General features: G+C 37.3%; 1 protein-coding gene and 1 pseudogene across 1 annotated transcript; one reads left to right on the top strand and one right to left on the bottom strand.

Annotated features, from left to right (window-relative positions):
• Positions 1-1,256: 1,256 nt before the first annotated feature.
• LOC103420609 (pentatricopeptide repeat-containing protein At1g56690, mitochondrial-like) lies at positions 1,257-5,206 on the bottom strand (annotated as a pseudogene).
• A 9-nt stretch (positions 5,207-5,215) lies between these two features.
• On the top strand, positions 5,216-9,018 carry LOC103420612 (uncharacterized). Its single transcript, XM_008358667.4, has 2 exons — positions 5,216-5,889; positions 6,811-9,018. Exon 2 carries the CDS (start codon positions 6,823-6,825, stop codon positions 8,743-8,745), a length of 1,923 nt encoding a protein of 640 aa, XP_008356889.2. The 5' UTR covers positions 5,216-5,889; positions 6,811-6,822; the 3' UTR covers positions 8,746-9,018.
• The last annotated feature ends 11,621 nt before the right edge of the window (positions 9,019-20,639 follow it).

The following is a 20,639-nucleotide window of genomic DNA, read 5'->3' as shown; positions in this document are numbered from 1 at the left end:
GGCAACGAGGTTAGAGTTCAGTTGATTAAGAGCATTCACACTCTGCACCTTAGGTTCCGGGTTTCATCATACTCCCGCAATATCATTTGTATCAAAAAAGAAACAAGGTTTCTTTGTAGGCACTCTGTCTGTGATCAAAAGAACACAGCAGTGCACTTTCTTCCATGTGGCTCATATTTACTTAAGCTTTTGTTCATTACTAAGTTGTTTCCTCAATGTCAGTGCTATGGTCTCTGTGTGTGGTGTGTGTGTCTTGTGTCCATCATCTGACCCAATACGATAAAAATTTAACAAAATTAGAAAAAACACACCGACAACTTTAAGTTTTATACGGAAACAATTCAAGAGCTCAATTGAAAAAAAAAATTCTTATATATGACGCGTTTTTCCTAAAATTTTGGATTTGACGCGTTTTTCTCTAAGATGTACTGTTATCAATAACTTCTACGTGAAAAACCCAAACAAATATGAAATTACATCTAGCAACTTGGGAGATGATCCAATTATTCTATTAGAAAATATCTTCTTGGAGCATAATCTATTAGTAGAAACCACTACTTTCTAGCATGAAATATTGAAATAAAGTGATTTGAGTGATGTAATCAGCAAAATAAACCACCATTATTGATTCATTCGACCTTTGAAAATGAAAAAATTCTAGGGTGCTCCGGAGTATGAAATACTCCTCGTTTTTTAACCGTTAGATCTTAATTTTTATATTTTTAAACAAAGATTTAACAGTCAAAATACTTAGAATATCTCCTATTTCAGAGTAGCCTAGAAAATTATTTGAAAATGAGCAAACTTGGTTGATTCACGTCAAAACCAACTCTGGACCCACATTGAACGATTGAAAGACATTACGACCTACAATAGGTCCCGCTTAAATGATAGATCTTTTCCTGTACATGAAAATGGTGTTAAAAATAGAAAATTGCTTAGAACCAAATCTTTGTGCAACTTATTTTTCACTTCACTCATAAAGATGGATTCTACGATCATGTGAGAAAGTTAAAAAAAAGGGTTATCCTCTAAGCCAAGATCGAGCCGTTGTCGTCTACGAGTAAAGAGAAAACCGACAGGTATTATATTTTGACTACATCCTAATTTTCATCAACCAACACCGAAAAGGGGGAATTTGAAAGAGTCACTCAAAGGGAGAAAAAGAGAAGCCTAGTTTAGCTCAATTCATGTAAATACGAATTACAAATAAGAAACATATTCGAACTATTTTATTTTTTTGGGAACAACCGATGTGCAAACAATCAATAACGGATTTTCGAATTTCCAGTAAGAGGAGAGAAACTCAACCATGCATATAAAAGTGAACGCATGCACAGACACACACTCGCTAACATGGTAATCGATAGCAGGGAATAGAGGAAACTACAAGTTTGATGCCAAAGAAAGTAATAAGAAAATCACATTAAGTTAGGAAGTGTGAAATTTAAAAGTATTTAAAAGATGATCTTTCCTGAACAAAAGCCTTATGTTCGCCATCCTCGGCTCAACTCAATGTGTATCATTTATGTCAAATCCCAGCCCTGAATCATAAGGTGAACTGCAAACGTGGCACAAAATATTAGCAACTTAACAGACGAAAAATGTAACAAAATAAATGTTAAGAAATTAGATTGAAAAATAACACACCTCAACACGAGAAAAATTTATAGTCATGTAGCAGATGAAAACAAGCCTCATCTATATAAGCAATCATCCCCTGCCATTTTCAAACGGCCATAATCTGAAAAGTAATTCGAAACTGTTTCGAATCCAGAATCATTGCCGTAGGCCTTACACTTTGAAGTTTACAGCTTTTTTGGACTGTCACGGCATACAAGTTATCGTTTTGGAAGTTCTCAACACAAATTCCTGGATTGATTTGAAAGTCATGTACCAACAAAGTTTTAGCAAGTTCTCCTCAAGGTTCTTTATATCAGTGTCATTATCTGGAAGTATCAATATATGTCCCGATCAATTAACGCACAATTCCCGTCTCAAAACTAGGCAGTCCCAGGATGTATCCCCATAGCACAAGGTGTGCAATCACCAATAGTCTCCACAAGAACACACGCCATCCTTAAAATGATGAAATCTATTAGCATCCCTCAAAACTATCTCTCTCTGCGTAACTTTAGCTATTAATTTAATTGCAGAATGGCAATCTCCACAAACCTGAAGGTTCTTCATCACACGAATGGGCATCCCTTGTGGCACCTTCAGGAGCCCATATGCTATGGCCAGTTTCTCACTGTGATAACCCAAGCTGTGCACCTTCTCTTCTTCTTCTACATCATGCAATACAAAGCTGCCATCAGGGCAGTAACCAGCTTCACTTAATAATACACCCAGTCTCTCTAACTCTCTCATGATCATCTCATGTTCAGGGTGTCCCGTGCTCTCTCCCCCAGTAAACATATGTACATTCTTCTCCACCTCAATCCAGCTACAACCAGGTGACTTGCGAAGGCTTCTGGCTCTCATGTTTTCCCTCAGCTCTGCAACATCATGCCATCTACCCTGGGATGCATAAATATTTGATAGCAAGACGTATGGCCCTGCTTTTTCGGGATCAGGCTCTGTAAGTTTCCTTGCTGAAACTTCCGCCAAGTCCATTTTCATGTGCTGTCTGCATGCACCTAATAAGGCACCCCAAACAATTGCATCTGTTTCCACTGGCATTTTTTTAATTAAATCCATTGCCTTCTTTACTTGCCCTGCTCGACCAAGCAGATCAACCATACAAGCATAATGTGCAGTTCCAGGCTCCACCTGGTACTTCGATTTCATTGTTTAAAAAATCTCAAGACCTTTTTCTACCTTCCCACTATAGCTACACGCTGAAAGAATTCCAACAAATGTGATTTCATTGGCTGCTATGCTCAAAGAGCACATCTCTTCAAACACTTGCAGAGCTTTATCTCCCAAACCATGCTGGGCATAACCAGTAATCATTGAGTTCCACATAACAATATCCTTTGCAGAAAACCTGTCAAATACTTGTTTTGCCTTCACAAGGTTGCCACATTTAACATACATTGTCATCAAAACGGAAGCAACATATACATCAAGATCAAACTAATTTCTCACCAACTGGGCATAATCATGATTTGCCAAGCTGCCACAAACAGATAGAACACTTATCAAAGAAGGGAAATTCAGCCTTATACCTTCTCTTTGCATCAAAGCAAACAAGTCAAGGGCTTCCAATTCAAAACCTTTGCATTCATAAAATTTAATCATCGCACTCCATGTCCGCTCATCCCTATCTCTCATATTATCAAACTCTTCCCTTGCTTTAGCTACCTCTCCATTTTCGCCATACCCAAGTATCATGGCATTACAAGCAACAACTGACTTAATCGGCATTGCTTGAAAAAGATTCCTAGATACCATCGTGGTCCAGGAAACAACATTCCTACGCGGCATCTCATAAAAAATCTCACATGCTTCAGCCAAACGGTCAATCTGAAAACACCCACCAATCATATTAGTTCTTGCCACAACATCCTTCTTGGGCATCATATCATAAAGCCTACAAGCATCATCAATCCGACCCTCTTGTATCATGCCACCCAACATCACTGTTCACGAAACAACATTCTTTTCAGGCATTTCCCAGAAAAGTGATTCAGCCTCTGAAATCATACCCTCTTGCATGTACCCTCAAACCATCAATGTCCATGAAACAACGTTCCTTTCGGGCATTGAATCAAACACTTTCCTAGCCTCACTAATCATCCCATTCTTGACATACCCTGATATCAAACCGTTCCAAGAAACTGTATTCCGCTCCTGCATTTTATCAAACAATCTTCGGGCTTCTCCTGGCTGATTACCTTGGAAGTAACCTCCAACCATTGAGTTCCAAGACACAATATTTTTATCAGGCATTTGATCAAACACCCTTCGGGCTTTCTCAATTTGGCCAAGCCAAGCATACTGAGCAATCTGAGAATTGGCGGAAATTGCAATACCAGTGCCATATTTCTGAGATAGAATAAACCGAGCCAGCATTGTAACGCTAAGATTGCACTACCTACATAAAGAAAACAATTATTCAGAGATTACTAAATAAAGGCTAGAGGTCTAGTCTAATAAACCAGTTCCCTTTTCTTTCCAGCTCAACCTCGACAACAACACACAATCTTATTTTTACACTGAAAATACAAAGTGAAACATTAATGACCATATTACAAAGTGAAATACAAATTACTCCAGACACAAACACACCTCATATTCCATCTTCTTTGCCAAGCTTTAGCTCCCTACAGAAACACAGATAACAAATTTGCTAATGAACCTCTGAAAAGAAAACAAATTTGCTCCTCCACAAGGCCAAGGATTTTAAGTTTCACGAGCAACATTGGCTGTCATATTGAGCCGGGGATCTTCTCGAAAATGGGAAGATCTAGAAAAGGCGGCCATCCTCCTAAGGGGGACTCGGAGATATAGCAAGTAAGCAGCAAGGTTCTCCATTTACGACCGACTAGAACAAGATGGCGACTGTAATAGAAACAAACAGTAAGCTCTGGTCTCTATTTGCTTGTAATGCTATGTTCCCCCTCTCAATCTCTCTCGGGAATGCCATCTCTTTCATAATCTCCCCAATGTAATAACAGCAAAATAATACTGCAATTTTTGGCAGCACTGAAAACCGCATCAGTTGATCAATGAAAGACAGGCAAATATCATCCCCATCTTCATCAAGTACCCAAATAGTTACCATTTCCATATCGCACTTCATGGACCACCCTTTCTTCTGAATGCAACCATTCTCAATTCCATAAACATATAATGACCTAAAACTAACTACAATCCTAACAACTCCTATCAAAATTCAATTAAAAAACCCCAAAAATGCAAAATTATTTTCTCAAAAATCACACTAGTTGAGCGGTTTGAGTTCATATTTTCTTATTTCTTTTTGGGCTTTTTCCTAAATAATACCACTTTCACTGATGCAATTGGAAACCCACCAGGAACATCAAAATTTTCCAATTAATCCATACATAGGAATTCAAACCAGGAAAAAAAATCAATTGTATAGAAAAAACTAATAGAGTAAATAAACATTGAAGATTTGATGAAGAAGAAATCTCACCTTCGAGTTTAGGGCATATTCATATATTTTCTGGTCAGATCAAATCGAACAGTAGCTGTGGCTACTGCTGAGATGTCTGAGAAGGAGAAGCAAAGTGTTGTGATTCCAGTTTTAATTTGCTTTAATCGTAGGGCATTGGACAAATTTGTAATAGGGAGTTAATTGTTGGTGGGAATTGGGGTCTTTTTGTATTAGAGTCTAAATTGGAGGGGTAGTTAAGTAAACTTGGTTGTTATATTTCCTGAGATTGTTGCAATTGGAACGGATGAAAAATCAATATTGAATTCTCTTTCGATTTGCTCTCTTCTCTGTACAATCCCACCATTGCTGCAGGTCAAGGTTGAACCCAGATTATTGGGACACTAACACAAAGAAGGGTCGTTGTGGTGGTGCTGGTTTAGGGTTTAGGGTAGTCGACGAAGAGAGAAGCAGCATTCGCGGCGGCGTCTCCGACCGGGAAAGTGAGATTACATGTAATTTTCAAAAACATATAAGGGTATTACAGGAATTCCAAAACTTTTTAAACCTGCAACTGCAACCCCCCCAGACGTTGCTGCTAAAATCTGCTGCCACTGCCCCGTAGCTTTTAGAAAAAGCGGCTTTTATCCACCGCACCCTCTTTTAAGAATAAATAAATAAAGACTCCGTCAGTCGTCTCTCTCACTCTCTTCTCCTTCTCTCAATACACAGACCCTAACCCTAACCCAAAAATACCATACCCGAATTCCCTCAACTTTTTTCACTCCAATTACACACAATTTCGATAAGCCCTAATAAAAGAGAAGGTATGATTTTGTTGTTCGGTTTTGATTTCAGTTTCTAGATTAAATCTACTTTGTGTCCTAATTTGTTTAAGCATACCAAATTGTGAGTGAATTTTATGATTCATGTGCTGTTTTACCCCTCAATTTCGTCATATTTACCTTTATTTCTCATATGGGTCACTGGTGTTTTGGTCTGTTTTGCTATGATATATCAAAAAGCTTGCAGCTTTGTGTTGCCTGTTCAATGAGCTTCAACTCTATGAATATGTGGCTGCTGAGAAAACCAAGAAATGGGGGGCATGGAATAATTAATTTTTTTTGGCTTTTAACTTATTTATGTTACTTGGCCAACTTGGAAACTTAGCACCCCACTTAATTGATTGGTTTGGTTACTACTACCATTTACCATAAGATACAAACTGTTGTTCTCTTTTCATTTTCCTATGCTTTTCTCAGGAAGTTGGATTTTGCAACTTCTTAATCATATGTTGAGTGTTGGATATCCTGCAAATTTCGAGCCTCACTATGTTTTTGTTTGACATCAGTCTTTCGCATATCCATGGTGTTTGTTTTTGTTTTTATTCTGAATAGGTTTTGTGTTGAAGGAGTAAATGGTTTCTTTTGAAAGTGGTTATCGAACTCTGCATCATTTTATTTGTGAGCGAGCAAGTTACTGATGTATAATGGTTATGGAGAATCTACGAATCAATGAATATCCGATCATGGGATTATTTGCAATTGAATTTAGCTTCATCTTTAATTTGACCTTTACATACATACACAAAGCATGATCGCGAACTGGCATTGATGTCTGGTCAAATATACTACTGTGTTCAAGCTGCTTGAGTTGGTTGGTTATTACTAATTTGTGCGTCTAATCTATCATATATATATATATATATGCTCTCTCTCTGTGGAATCTCTGACAAACTAATTTTACAGAAAATAAAGGAAATGGAAGAATTGGAGAAAGAAGCTCAGCGGCTGAAATCTCTAGCCGAGGCCAAATACAAAGACTCCAACGTCAAATCAGCCCTCAAATATGCAAAACGTGCCGAGCGCCTGTGCCCAAGCATGGAAGGTATCTCCTCCATGGTCACTGCCTTAAAGATCATCCATACGGCCTCCAAAAGCCCCAATCCCGACTGGTACAAGGTCTTGCAGGTGGAGCCCTTTGCTCACATCAACACCATTAAGAAGAACTACAAGAAGTTCGCGTTTCTTCTCCACCCTGATAAGAATCCTCATGCCGGTTCCGAAGAGGCTTTCAAACTCGTCAACGAGGCCGTTAGGTTCCTTTCTGACAAGCTTAGGAGGAAGGAGTATGATATGAAACTCAGGATTAGGATTCAGGATGAGAAGATAAAAGAAAGTGGTGTTGGGGGTTTAGGTTCGAGTATGGGGGTGGAGAGTGACACCTTTTGGACTGCCTGTTCGACGTGCCGGCTTTTGCACCAGTTTGAGAGGAGGTATTTGGGGCATAATTTGGTTTGCCCAAGTTGTAGGAAGAGCTTTAAGGCTCTGGAGGTTGAAAGTGGTGAGAATGCCAAGATTAGGACTAGTGAGAGATTAAGGAAAGCGAGTTTGGCATCAAAAGGGGGAATGAGTAGTGAAGGATTGGGGAGGAGAGTGAGTGACAGTGGTGAAATAAATGGTGGTACTGGTGGGAGAAGGAAAAGTGATGGGTTGCAGAGGAAGGGTGAAGTAGGTACAGGAGATTTAGACAGTCAAGTGAGTGCTGGGAGAAGGAAGAGAGGTATTTTGGAGAGGAAAGGTGAAGGGGCTACTGGGGATGTGGATTGTCAAGTTACCTGTGGTGATGCTGGTGAACTGAGTAGTTTGAGGTTGAGGAGGAGAATGAGTAGTGTTGGAGAGGTGATGGAGAGGTCTAAACCAAAGAAGGCAAAAACCGGTGATGAAATGATGACATTGGCAGAAATTAAGCAAAAGGTCCGAGAGGGGAAGTTGAAGATGAAGGACAAGGAGGATGAAAGAGATAAGAAAGAGAAGAGGGAGAGGCTGAGGCATGAAAATTTAAAGAAGGGTAAGAATTTAGAGGTTGAGAGATGCGCTGCTTCAAAGAAGAAGGATTTAGAAAGTGATAAAAGTAAGGGCACGTCAATAGAGAAGTGCAGGGGGTCCAAGAGTGGGGATCTGGAAATTATGGTGGTAGAGGATTCAGATTTTTATGATTTTGATAAGGATAGAGTGGGGAGGAGTTTTGAGAAAGGGCAGGTTTGGGCTATATACGATGATGATGACGGAATGCCAAGGCTTTATGGTTTGATTGATGAGGTTGTTTCTGTCAAACCTTTTGAGGTGAAAATGAGTTGGTTGGATCTTCAGAATAATAGTGATGAGTGGCTTGCCTCTTCAGAGAAAATGGGATTCCATGTGTCTTGTGGGAGGTTTAAAGTTTCCAGAAAGACTTCAATTAATTCATTGAATATATTCTCTCATCTCGTGGATTGTGAAAGGGTGGCAAGAGAGATTTATCATATTTATCCGAAGAAGGGGTCAGTGTGGGCGTTTTATAATGAAGCAGCTTTGGATGCAGAGGGAAGAAACTGGTCTGTTAAAGACAAGCGGTGTTACGACATAGTTGTGTTTCTGACAACTTATAGTGAGATGTACAGTATGAGTATAGGTTATCTTGAGAAGGTTGATGGGCTCAAGACAGTATTTAAGAGAAGGGAGATCGGGTCTCATGCTGTTAGGTTGCTAGAAACCAGTGATGTTAGGTTGGCTTCACACCAAATACCTTCTAGGAAGCTCTCGGGTGATGAGGCTCCAAACATTTTCAAAGACTGCTGGGAACTTGATCCTGCTTCTCTTTCTCCGGATTTACTTACATTTGGTTCTGGAAGATATGTTTAGACTATAGTTGGGAAAGCAGAGAGCAATTCGTGTAGCCTTTTCTTCTTCTTTTTTGGGGGTTCAAAGTGCGATATGCTGCTGTACATCCACTACCCTACTGAGGTGATTTTTGTAGCAAATGAGGGTATTGCTCCTGAACTACAATCTAATCAGTTGCTGCGACTATATAATCTTCCATTTTTTTTCTTATGGGATTGGATTAAATGCTGGTTTACAATCAAAAGATAAATATGTATGTATACTGATTAATGTGAAGCAGCTGTTTTTCTGTTCTGCTCTTATCTTGGACAAACGGGCTCTTATTTTCTTTTCGCCCAAGCTTTAGGTTATTGACCAAAAAACAAGGGAAATGGTCACCATTATTCAGTATTGATAAACAAAATTAAAAAACACCCAGCTTTTGGAAATTAATCATGTATAATGATTTCGAACCTCTCAGTCTCTCAAGACATCAAATAATGAGCAAATTCTAGCGCGCGCGCTCTCTCCCTCTCTCTCTCTCTCTCTCTCTCTCTCTCTCTCTCTCTCTCTCTCTCAACCAATTTTCCTATCCTAATTAAGGGCCTGTTTGAGAAATGATAGGGATGTTGGGTTGCTACAACCCATCTCTCTCTGTCTCCCGCTGCTTGAGGCAACGGTAAGCTAACGATTCTAATCTCACCTATCAAAGCTTCAGTGTTTAGTTTCTGGGATGCTATTATTAATCTTTCAAGTAATTGAAATACCATTTTTTTTGTATTTATGATTTATGCAGAGCAGATGGATACTCCATAGATGTCCCAAACCAATATCTGTTGGTTTTTTGGATCACCGGGTCTGCTCCACTTTAACGACACCGATACTGTCCCCAACTTAATCATATGTCCAATTCGTTAGGTGTGGTTTTTTGGATCACCGGGTCTGCTCCACTTTAACGACACCGATAATGTCCCCAACTTAATCATATATCCAATTCGTCAGGTGTGAGGTTTTACCACAAAAGGCCTTGATATTAGTTAGAGTAGGATATTACTATTTAAACCCCTTTGGTTTTCTTCACCCCATTGATGTGAGACTTTAACACTCCCTCTCACGTGTAACCTCATTTAGTGGTTTACACGAGGAGATTCACGTTGGTAATTGAAACTCAGGGGTCGGCTCTCATTGGGCCCACTTGTTTTCAATGGAACTCAGTGATTGTCTCTATATTAAGAGTTTAGACTTGTTTCATTATGGGTGACAAGCTTGTTGGCTTTCACACAAGCTCATTGGCTTGCACGGGCCCGAACCGTAGGCTCTGATACCATGTTGTATTTTTGGATTGCTAGGCCCGCCCCACTCTAACGACACCGATACTATCCCCAACTTAATCACCTGCCCAATCCGTCAGGTGTAGGGTTTTACCATAAAAAACTTCGATATTAGTTAGAGTAGGGTAATACCATTTAAACCCCTTCGATGTGGGACTTTAATAATATCTACATTTTGGAAACTTTTTCCCTTTCAAAACATCTTTTTCAGTAGAACTTCAGAGCTGATTTATTCTGGGATTATGTCTTTAGAAGTTCAGAGCTGATTTATTCTGGGATTAAACATTTCCTTGTGATTCCTTTCGGTTATGTCATATATTAATTGGTTGATTTCTCTCAAATTTATTGTATCATATTTCGTGTTTTTTTAGGGTGGGGGAGAAGTGTTACTTATTATTTGACATTGCAAAAGTTTGATGTGCAGGAATCAGGATAAGTGTTGTATTGTAGCTACGGTTGTAAATCTTGATTCATTGCACCGATTACTTTGGAAGTAGCACAAGTTTTGACGTTTTTCTGCTTCTTTCAATCATATCTAATTGCAGTCGTGAGATGGAGAGTGCAGAGTGCTAGTCAAGAATATTGAGTAGCAGAAAATGGTAATCCCGGTTCTCCCTTATTTTCTGTTTTGTAGATTTGAAAATGGCGTGTCGTGTGAAGGAGAATTCTGTCTCATTTGTCTCCCTCAATGAGACTTTGTGTCAAGGCATTAGTTGATTATTTTGTTCAAATACTACGTTAGCATTCTTATTTGACCATAAGCAAAACGTTGGAATTCGATCTTGGGCTTAAGTTGATAGATGATTTGTTTGTATGGTTTGCAACCCCAGCAATGGCTGCTGGGAAAGTGTGAGAAGTTAAAATTAGCACTTCTGTGGGTTTTTCATATTATGAGCAGGCTAATTATAAAAACATTGCAAGAATGAAACAATTGTCCAAGGTAGAATTGTGTTGGGAGAGTTGTGATTTGGATTTAAAACAGAGTTTCTGAAGAGTGCATTGATTCTATTCTCTATGCTTCTCTTCTGCTATTTCCAAGCTGCTGATTACCCTTCTTTTTACTATTTTTCCTCCCATCACTGGCGGCAAATTTCTTGCACAAATTTTGCTGAATTAGATCGTTTTTGTTAGCCCATGTAGGCTCTAGTTGCTCAAGTGGATGCAAATATGATACTGGGTTTGTTAGCATGACCTGATAGTGTTTGGCTTATTGTCGCCGTATGTACCCGAGTCTAACTCCCACATTTTGTGACTACACTATCTATTGGTATGTGTTATTCCGCTCTCATTTTCTTCACATGCACTCCTCTTTTTTCTACCTTGTGATTGAATAAATCATAAGAGAATCAAAGCGGCAAAAACAAGGGGAGAAGTATAGAGCGATAAAGTGAGTGAAAATCACTTACCTAACTAATTATTCGGATGATTGGCAGTTGATGATTAATTGATTTTTGATAATTATCAATAACTAATGTAATAAGTATGTGCTCGTTCACTGGCACATCATGTGATCAACTAATATACAACAACAACAACAACAACAACAAAGCATTTTCCCACTAGGTGGGATCGGCTATATGAATCCTAGAACGCCATTACGCGCGGTTCTATGTCATGTCCTCCGTTAGATCTAAGTACTCTAAGTCTTTTCTTAGAGTCACTTTCAAAGTTTTTTTTATGTCTTCCTCTACCCCTTTGGCCCTGGTCCTCTATCCCGTAGTTGCATCTTCTAACTGGAGCGTCAGTAGGCCTTATTTGCACATGTCCAAACCACCGTAACCAATTTTCTCTCATCTTTCCTTCAATTTCAGCTACTCCTACTTTACCTCAGATATCCTCATTCCTAATCTTATCATTTCTCGTGTGCCCACGCATCCAATGAAGCATCCTCATCTCCGCTACACCCATTTTATGTACGTGTGATGCTTCACCGCCCAACATTCTATGCCATACAGCATCGTCGGCCTTATTGCCATCCTATAAAATTTTCCCTTGAGCTTCAGTGGCATACGGCGGTCACACAACATGCCAGATGCACTATTCCACTTCATCCATCCAACTTGTATTCTATGGTTGAGGTCTCTATCTAATTCCCCGTTCTTTTACAAGATAGATCCTAGGTAGCGAAAGCGGTCGCTCTTTGGCACTTCCTGATCTCCGATCCTCACCCTTACCTCATTTGGGCCTCCATGTGCACTGAACTTGCACTCCATATATTCTGTCTTTGATCGACTTAGGCGAAGACCTTTAGATTCCAACACTTCTTTTCAAAGGTTAAGCTTCCCATTTACCCCTTTCTGAGTTTCATCTATTAACACTATATCGTCTGTGAAAAGCATACACCAAAGAATATCATCTTGAATATGTGCTGTTAACTCATCCATTACCAATGCAAAAAGGTAAGGACTTAAGGGTAAGCCTTGGTGTAACCCTATAACTATGGGGAAGCTTTCGGTTTGTCCTTCATGAGTTCTTACGGCAGTCTTTGCTCCATCATACATATCCTTTATGTCTTGGATATATGCTATTCGTACTCCTTTCTTCTCTAAAATCCTCCAAAGAATGTTTCTTGGGACTCTATCATACACTTTTTCCAAATCTATAAAAACCATGTGTAAATCCTTTTTCCTATCTCTATATATTTCCATCAATCTTCGTAAGAGATATATTTTCTCCATGGTTGAGCGCCCTGGCATGAACCCTAATTGGTTGTCTGAAACCCGTGTCTCTTGGCTCAATCTATGCTCGATGACTCTCTCCCAGAGCTTCATTGTATGACTCATTAGCTTAATACCCCTATAGTTCATGCAATTTTGTACGCCGCCCTTATTCTTGTAGATAGGCACCAAAGTGCTCTTTCGCCACTCATTTGGCATCTTCTTCGTTTTCAAAATCCTATTGAAAAGGTCCGTGAGACATGCTATACCCGTCTCTCCCAAGATTTTCCACACGTTGATTGGTATATCATCTCGGCCTACTGATTTTCTAAGCTTCATCTTTTTCAAAGCTACAACTACTTCTTCCTTCCTGATTCGGCGGTAAAATGAGTAGTTTCTACACTCTTCTGAGTTACTCAACTCCCCCAAAGAAGTACTCCTTTCATGTCCTTCATTGAAATGATTATGAAAATAACCTCTCCATCTGTCTTTGACCGCGTTCTCTGTAGCAAGAACCTTTTCATCCTCATCCTTGATGCACCTCACTTGGTTTAGGTCCCTTGTCTTATTTTCCCTTGCTCTAGCTAGTTTATAGATATCCAACTCTCATTCTTTGGTATCTAGTTGCTTATACATATTGTCATAAGCCGCTAGCTTAGCAACATTCCTTCTTAGCCTTCACCTTTGTTTGTACCTCCTCATTCCACCACCAAGATTCTTTTTGGTGTGGAGCAAAACCCTTAGACTCTCCTAATACCTCTTTTGCTACTTTTTGGATACAACTAGCCATGGAATCCCACATTTGGCTAGCTTCCCCCTCTCTATCCCACACGCATTGGGTGATTACTTTCTCTTTGAAGATGACTTGTTTTTCTCCTTTTAGATTCCACCATCTAGTCCTTAGGCACTTCCAGGTTTTGTTCTTTTTTCCTCTCTCTTTTGATATGTACATCCATCACCAACAAGCGGTATTGATCAGCCAAGCTTTCTCCCGGTATAACTTTGCAATCCTTACAAGTTATATGATCCCCCTTTCTCATTAGAATAAAATCTATTTGTATTTTTGACGACCCACTCTTGTAGGTGATCACATGTTCTTCTCTCTTCTTAAAGAAGGTGTTGGCTAAGAAGAGATTATATGCCATTGCAAAATCCAAGATGGCTTCCCCATCCTCGTTTCGCTCCCCAAAACCATGGCCACCATGAAAACCTCTATAGTTGCCTTTCTCTTTGCCCACGTGTCCATTTAAATCTCCTCATATAAATACCTTCTATGTCTGAGCAATTCCTTGCACCAAGTCTTCAAGATCTTCCCAAAATTTCTTCTTCAAACTCGTATCTAACTCTACTTGAGGTGCGTACACACTAATCACATTGATGAGTTCTAGTCCTATTACTATCTTGATTGTCATAATTCTATCTCCTACCCTCTTGACATTTACAACATCTTGTGTCAAGGTCTTGTCCACGAGAATGCCAACACCTTTTCTCGTTCTATTTGTGCCTGAATACCAAAGTTTAAAACCTGAGTTTTCTAGATCCTTTGCCTTAAGACCAACCCATTTAGTTTCTTGTAGGCACATAATACTTATCATTCTCCTCACCATAACTTGCACTACTTTTATAGATTTTCCCGTTAAGGTTCCTATATTCCACGTTCCTAAACGCATTCTACTCTCTTGAACTCTACCCTTCTGTCCTAACTTCTTTACCCTCCCCCGTCTAATAAGATCAAAGTACTCCCTTAGTGTGTCCTGTGTAAAGTTGATAGGAGCATGTGCTTCCAAACAACTTTGAGTGGAGTCGTACAAAAAGAAGTTTCTATGGCCCCCTTGCTCATTGAACACTGCATCCGGGTGCCAATGGAGATACAACAACCCTTGCTCACTTATCACTGTGCTCGGGCCACACAGCGTGCCACTTACGGGTGACGCCCTAGCTTTAGCGCGATTTCGTTCTGGATTCATTTTCATAAGAATAATACGTAACCTAGAAGTGCCGGCTGTCGACTACCGGACGTCTTCCCCCTCCTCCTTTATCCGGGCTTGGGATCGGCAATGTAAGATAAACTTACACAAGCGGATCCCAAATATCCAACTAAAATTCGGATCCCAAATTTCTGCCCCTATGTGGTTTGGCCGGAATCCGAACCAATCCAGGTGCTCAATTTCATATCCCCCAAGCTAGCAGATATGTGGACACTCCGAGTCCATGGAGAGGTCATTTTTGTCATATTTTTTATTTTTTTATTTTTTATACTGACTACTTGTTACGATATTGCCAAGTTTTAATTAGAATCTTTATTGGGATTTCAATTGTTTTTCAGCTTTTTATGTGTGTGTTGCTCGGTTTGTAATAAGGACTTTCTGTTCTTTGAAGGAAAGATTGTTGAAGAGAATAAATAAGGTCTCAAGTGGAGTTGCTGAAGTGCCACAATAAATTAAGCAAACTGAAGAAATAGGTAATATGGTTTTTAGTTTACAAAAATTTTGTTTATAAATTTAGTTTCCGTAATATTACTTCTTTACATTTATAATGTTTAATGCAAAGTAATTTTTTTTTCTCAGGTGAGCAGTATGTTTGAGGGTATTTCTAAATCTTAATTTCCACTTTTTCTCGGTTTTTGCAAGCTTGTAATTTTACTTGTTACTTGATTATAAGAATGTAAACCTTATGAGTTTGTTTATATGGCGCTATAGTCAAACATAGGAGAATTTAACTGAACTAGCCTCTTTGCACATGCCTATGCCCGACCGAGATGTGTTTTTTCAATTATGCGCTAGGCACGATTAACAAATTTGTATTTGATTTTAGACGTTTTATTTGATTGATATTTCGACTTTGTTTATATAAAAATTATCTTTTGAATAATGAGCAATTGAATATTGTCAAATTTTTAAATAATTATTGACTTATATATGTGTGTGTGTGTGTATATCTGGCTTCTACAACCTTTGTTTCCTGTATGTATATATTTTCAAAACATGTAAACACCCGCAACATTACGTGGGTACTTTTGCTAGTCAATTTTAAAGGAAAATAATCCCATTAATTATAAGTAATTAATAGAAACTCCTGTCAATTATAATTAAGACTCGTTTAGGAAGTACTTTTAAATGGCTGAAAGCGTTTTTTAAAAAAGAAAGTTTTTGAAACCAATCTTAGTAAAAATGCAAGTTAATTCTATAAAAACACTTGAAATGCTTCCTACAAGAAACATCAGTTATATGTCATGTAAGAGGCCCTTCAAGTACTTTTAGAACCTAAAAACATTTTTCTGAAAAACAATTTATGTAATTTTAAACATTTCTTAAAACGAGCCTTTATTGTCATCTTATCAAAGAACGTGGTATCTATAGAGATTTGATAGTGGAATCCTCGTTTTTTATTCAGTTTGCATAATAATATGTTACATACTATATAATATTCATCATTTTATATAATTTACTACCTGGAATAAACTATTCTTTAGTCGTCTATTTTCTGTGAAATGTAAAACAGAAAATCCTCCAAAAATAATTTCAGTGTGCATACGTGGTGTGCCTGCATGCAAAACGTCCACAGAAGAGAGAGGCCAACCCGGTTTTCATCAAAGCTACAAAAAATAACAAAAAGAAAGAAGAAGAAAAAACGTGAACAAAATAACGCCCTCCAGTAAAATCCAAATAAACCGAAAACAAGGAGTTACAAACACGAAATATTTTCATATCAAATTATTATTTTTTTAATTTAAAAAAAAATTAGCTGGTAGCTTCGCTATGGTAGTTCACATTTTCAAGGACTGAGAAGATTCACAGAAGCATTTCAGCTTCCCCTGGCCATCATCGTGTCATTCACCAACATTAGGAATCAAACTCAGGCAATGTCGTGTGGAGTACGGGCCTATAATATGTCCCCAACCACTGGGTCACCCCGTGGTGGTTCATACCAAATTATTTTAGATAATGCTATGTAAACCAAGTTTTTAAACCAAATTTGCAAACCAAATGATGTGTCACCAATAGAAAATAAGCACGATAATCAAGAAAAAAGAAAAAGAAACATGAATAAAATAATACCTTTTAGTAAAATCCAAATAAACTGAAAATAAGGAGTTATAAACATGAAATACTTCCATATCATAATATATTGTTTTTAATTTTAAAAAGAGGACCAGCTAGTGGCTACGTTACATCAGTCCATTTTTTGGGGCCGAGAAGATTCATAGAGGTATTTTAGCCTCTTCTGGGCATTATCGTGTGATTCACCAGCGCTAGGAATCAAACTCAGGAAGTGTTGTGTGGAGTACGGGTTTATAATTCGTCCATAACCACTGAGTCACCCCATGGTGGTTCATATCAAATTATTTCGGATAATGCTATAGAGACCAATTTTTTAAACAATATTTGCAAACCAAATTATATGTCACCAATAGAAAATAAGCACGGTAATCAAGAAAGAAGAAAAAGAAACGTGAATAAAGTAATGCCTTTTAGTAAAATCCAAATAAACTGAAAATAAGGATTTATAAACACGAAATACTTCCATATCAAAATATGTATTTTTTAAATTTTAAAAAGAGGACCAGTTGGTGGCTTCATTACAGCAATCCACCTTTTAAGGGCCAAGAAGATTTACAGAGGTATTTCAGCCTCCCTTGGCCACTATCGTGTAATTTACCAGCGGTAGGAATTGAACTCAGGAAGTACCTTGTGGAGTATGAGCCTATAATTTGTCCCCAACAATTGGGCTACCCCTTGACGATTCATATCTTATTATTTCGGATAATGTTGTGGAGACCAAATTTTTAAACCAAATTTGCAAATCAAATGATGTGTCATCAATAAAAAATAAAGCATGGTAATCAAGAAAGAAGAAAAAAAAACGTGAATAAAATAACACCTTCCAGTAAAATCCAAATAAACCGAAAACAAGAAGTTACAGACATGAAATACTTCCATATCAATGTTTTTTTTCTTTCATTTTTTAAAAAAGGGGACCAGATAGTGGCTTCGCTACGGCAGTCTACCTTATCAGGGGCGGGAAAGATTCACAGAGATATTTCAGCCTCCCCTGCCCATTATCGTGTGATTCACCAACGTTAGGAATCGAACTCAAGAGTGTCGTGTGGAGTACGGGTCTATAATTCGTCCCCAACCACTATGCCACCTCGTGGTGGTTCATATCAAATTATTTCAGATAATGTTATGAAGACCAAATTTTTAAACCAAATTTGCAAGCCATATGATTTATCACTAATAGAAAATAAGCATGGTAATCAATATTTAAGTAATAATTCAATCATCAATATCCACATTATTTGGTTTACAAATTTTGATCGAAAAATTTAGTTTTTCTAGCATTACTCAATTATTTCAGTCTCTCTATGCTTGCAAGTTAATTGTGTGGGCCCAAAATTTTGCATGGAGGGAGTCCACGTGGCCACCATTTAAAATTTGAGAAATCAAGCAATTATAAGAGTGCAATCCGTTTCACGCCTTGATCAGAGAGGCTAAGTAGCAAGATTCATTCATACACTGCTCTCTCTCTCTCTCTTGCCAACACTAGGAAAATGAAGAAGCAAATAGCGACCTCAGCCTCTATCAGGGAAGGAAATCAGCAGACGAAAAGAAGATGCAAAAATGACGAGCAAGGCAACTCAGAAAAAAGAAGAGTGATGAATGGTGATGGAGTGAACTATGGCCAACAAGTTTTGACGAGACAAATGGATACAGAGCTGCAGATGACGAAGGACGATGAGGTAAAAGAACACCGCCTGAAGAAAGAGGTGAAAACCGAAGACGAGAAAGAGGAAGTGAAAAAAGAGGTGGAGGTGGAGGTGGAGGAGGAGGTAGGTGCAAAGAAGACTGGTTTTACTCAACCTAATCAAAATGCTGATCAAGGGAAAACTGCTACTGAACCACCGCCACAGCCGACAACCAACAACAGTGAAGAGAATATGGAATTAGAACTTGGACTGAGTCAGTGGGGTTGGACTCCTTGGAGTAGCAAGGAGGAGCAGGAATTGTGGTTCGACGGAGATTTTTCCAGTGGCCTTGGGAATCCCTATGGTGATTATTTTTGAAGGAAAAATTAGTATCCGGTCCCTAGTTCTTACTGTTCATTGACTAAGACCTTATTAGTTCTCAAATTTTGATTCAAGTCCCTATCATTAATGTGATAATGAATTTACATGTTTATTATATAATTTTTAATATAAAAATTAGTAATTAATTTAGGGTTTAATACTTACACCTCTATTAAACTTCTAATTAATTTTCAATTCAAACATTTCCAAAATAATAAAAAATTAAATTAAATTAAGTTTGTACCTATTAGTTTTTTTTTTATATATATATAAAAAGATTCTCAATTTTTTTTAATATTAAATGTACCCATTCATATAATTTTTCAATTTTTTTAATCTTAAATGTACCCATTCTCAAATATATCAATTTGTTATATGTAAAATGTACCCTTTTTTTAATATAAAATCCATTCAAATTTTTTAATCCATGTTTAAACTTATATGGGTACATTCTTTTTCGTTGATTTGAGAATGTATCCATGTTTTGGTACAATAACTTTTTTTGTTAATTTTGGTTAATGTACCCATACATATATGTATACACACACACACACAATATAATAGAGAGTATAATATATATTTTATTATTTTAATCCCATAAATTATGGGTTTTATTTAAAATCTTATTAATATAAACAATTACAAATTTCAATTTTTAATTTTTAATTTAAAAATATAGTAACTTACATTATTACATTAATGTTAGGGACCTCAATCAAAAACTAAAAACTAACAAGGTTTCAATCAAAGAATATTGATAGCTAGGGACCGCATCCAAAGTGTCCCATTTTTTAAAGTCTAGGTTTTCTTTCTGTAATAGAGTTTTATTTTATTGGTTAGATTATTATGGTATTTTAAACAAGGGATACTTTGGATGCGGTTCCTAATCTCTAACATTATTTGACTAAAACCTTAATGGTATTCAAAGTTTGATCAAAGTCCCTTGACTTTTTACACCTCATTATTTTACTATTAATATTTATATTTTTATAGTTTTGACATTAATTGTTTGATATTTTATGAGATTTATAATTCTATAAATTTAAAATTCCCTCATTATAATACTTTTAGAAATGGCTACAAAAAAAAAAAAAAAAAAATTCAAACATAACAATAAGAAATAATAAATGGCAAAAGAATGTATCCATAGTGTTAAAAAAAATGGTATATTTTACAAAAAAAAATGGTACATTTCACATATAACAAAGTTGTACATTAATAAAGAAGAATGGGTACATTATAAATAGATTAGGGTACGAATAAAAGATTAAAAGATTATGAGTACAAATGAAAATTTTAAAAATATGGGCGCAAAAAGAAATTAATCCATGGGTACAATTAAAACTAAAAAGAAAATACTACAATTTTTTTTTTTAAAAGTTGCAAATTAAAAGTGGGTACAAACTAAAAATATAAATATATAATACAAAGTTTAGCCATAAAACATAAATATAACATATGTAATTTTTCTATCATTGATTAATTATACAATGTCACGTGATGGTAAATACATGGGCACAAATACAAATAAAACTTTAAAAAATGTGACGACCCGTCCCTAATTTTCCTATGTAATTTCTCCCCGAGTATGTGTATTGACGATTATGCCTTTATTGGCAAGTGACGTGGACTTATTCTTATCGCTTTCCTTTTTATTTCTCGCTATCGCATTTAAATTGTACACACTAGTACGAGTAGGCGTAGATTTTAAAGTGTAAAAATATCTACTTCGAATAAATTTCGATTTCCTTTTACTGTAGGAAATCTAGAAATCTATCCCTTGGATTCCTTTTAAACCCATCCCGTGCACTCTCTACATCACTCCACTTTCAGCTATTCCATCCCATCTTTTCTGTATGTTTTGTCCCCCCTCTATTAGAA

This window comes from Malus domestica, chromosome 12, assembly GCF_042453785.1.
Source record: "Malus domestica chromosome 12, GDT2T_hap1".
In the NCBI taxonomy this organism is placed as follows: domain Eukaryota; kingdom Viridiplantae; phylum Streptophyta; class Magnoliopsida; order Rosales; family Rosaceae; genus Malus; species Malus domestica.
This window is presented reverse-complemented; position numbering and strand designations above follow the sequence as displayed.

What these genes read in the sequence shown, in the direction of transcription:
- LOC103420612 (XM_008358667.4), top strand. Translation starts at nt 6,823, where the DNA reads ATGGAAGAATTGGAGAAAGAAGCTCAGCGGCTGAAATCTCTAGCCGAG.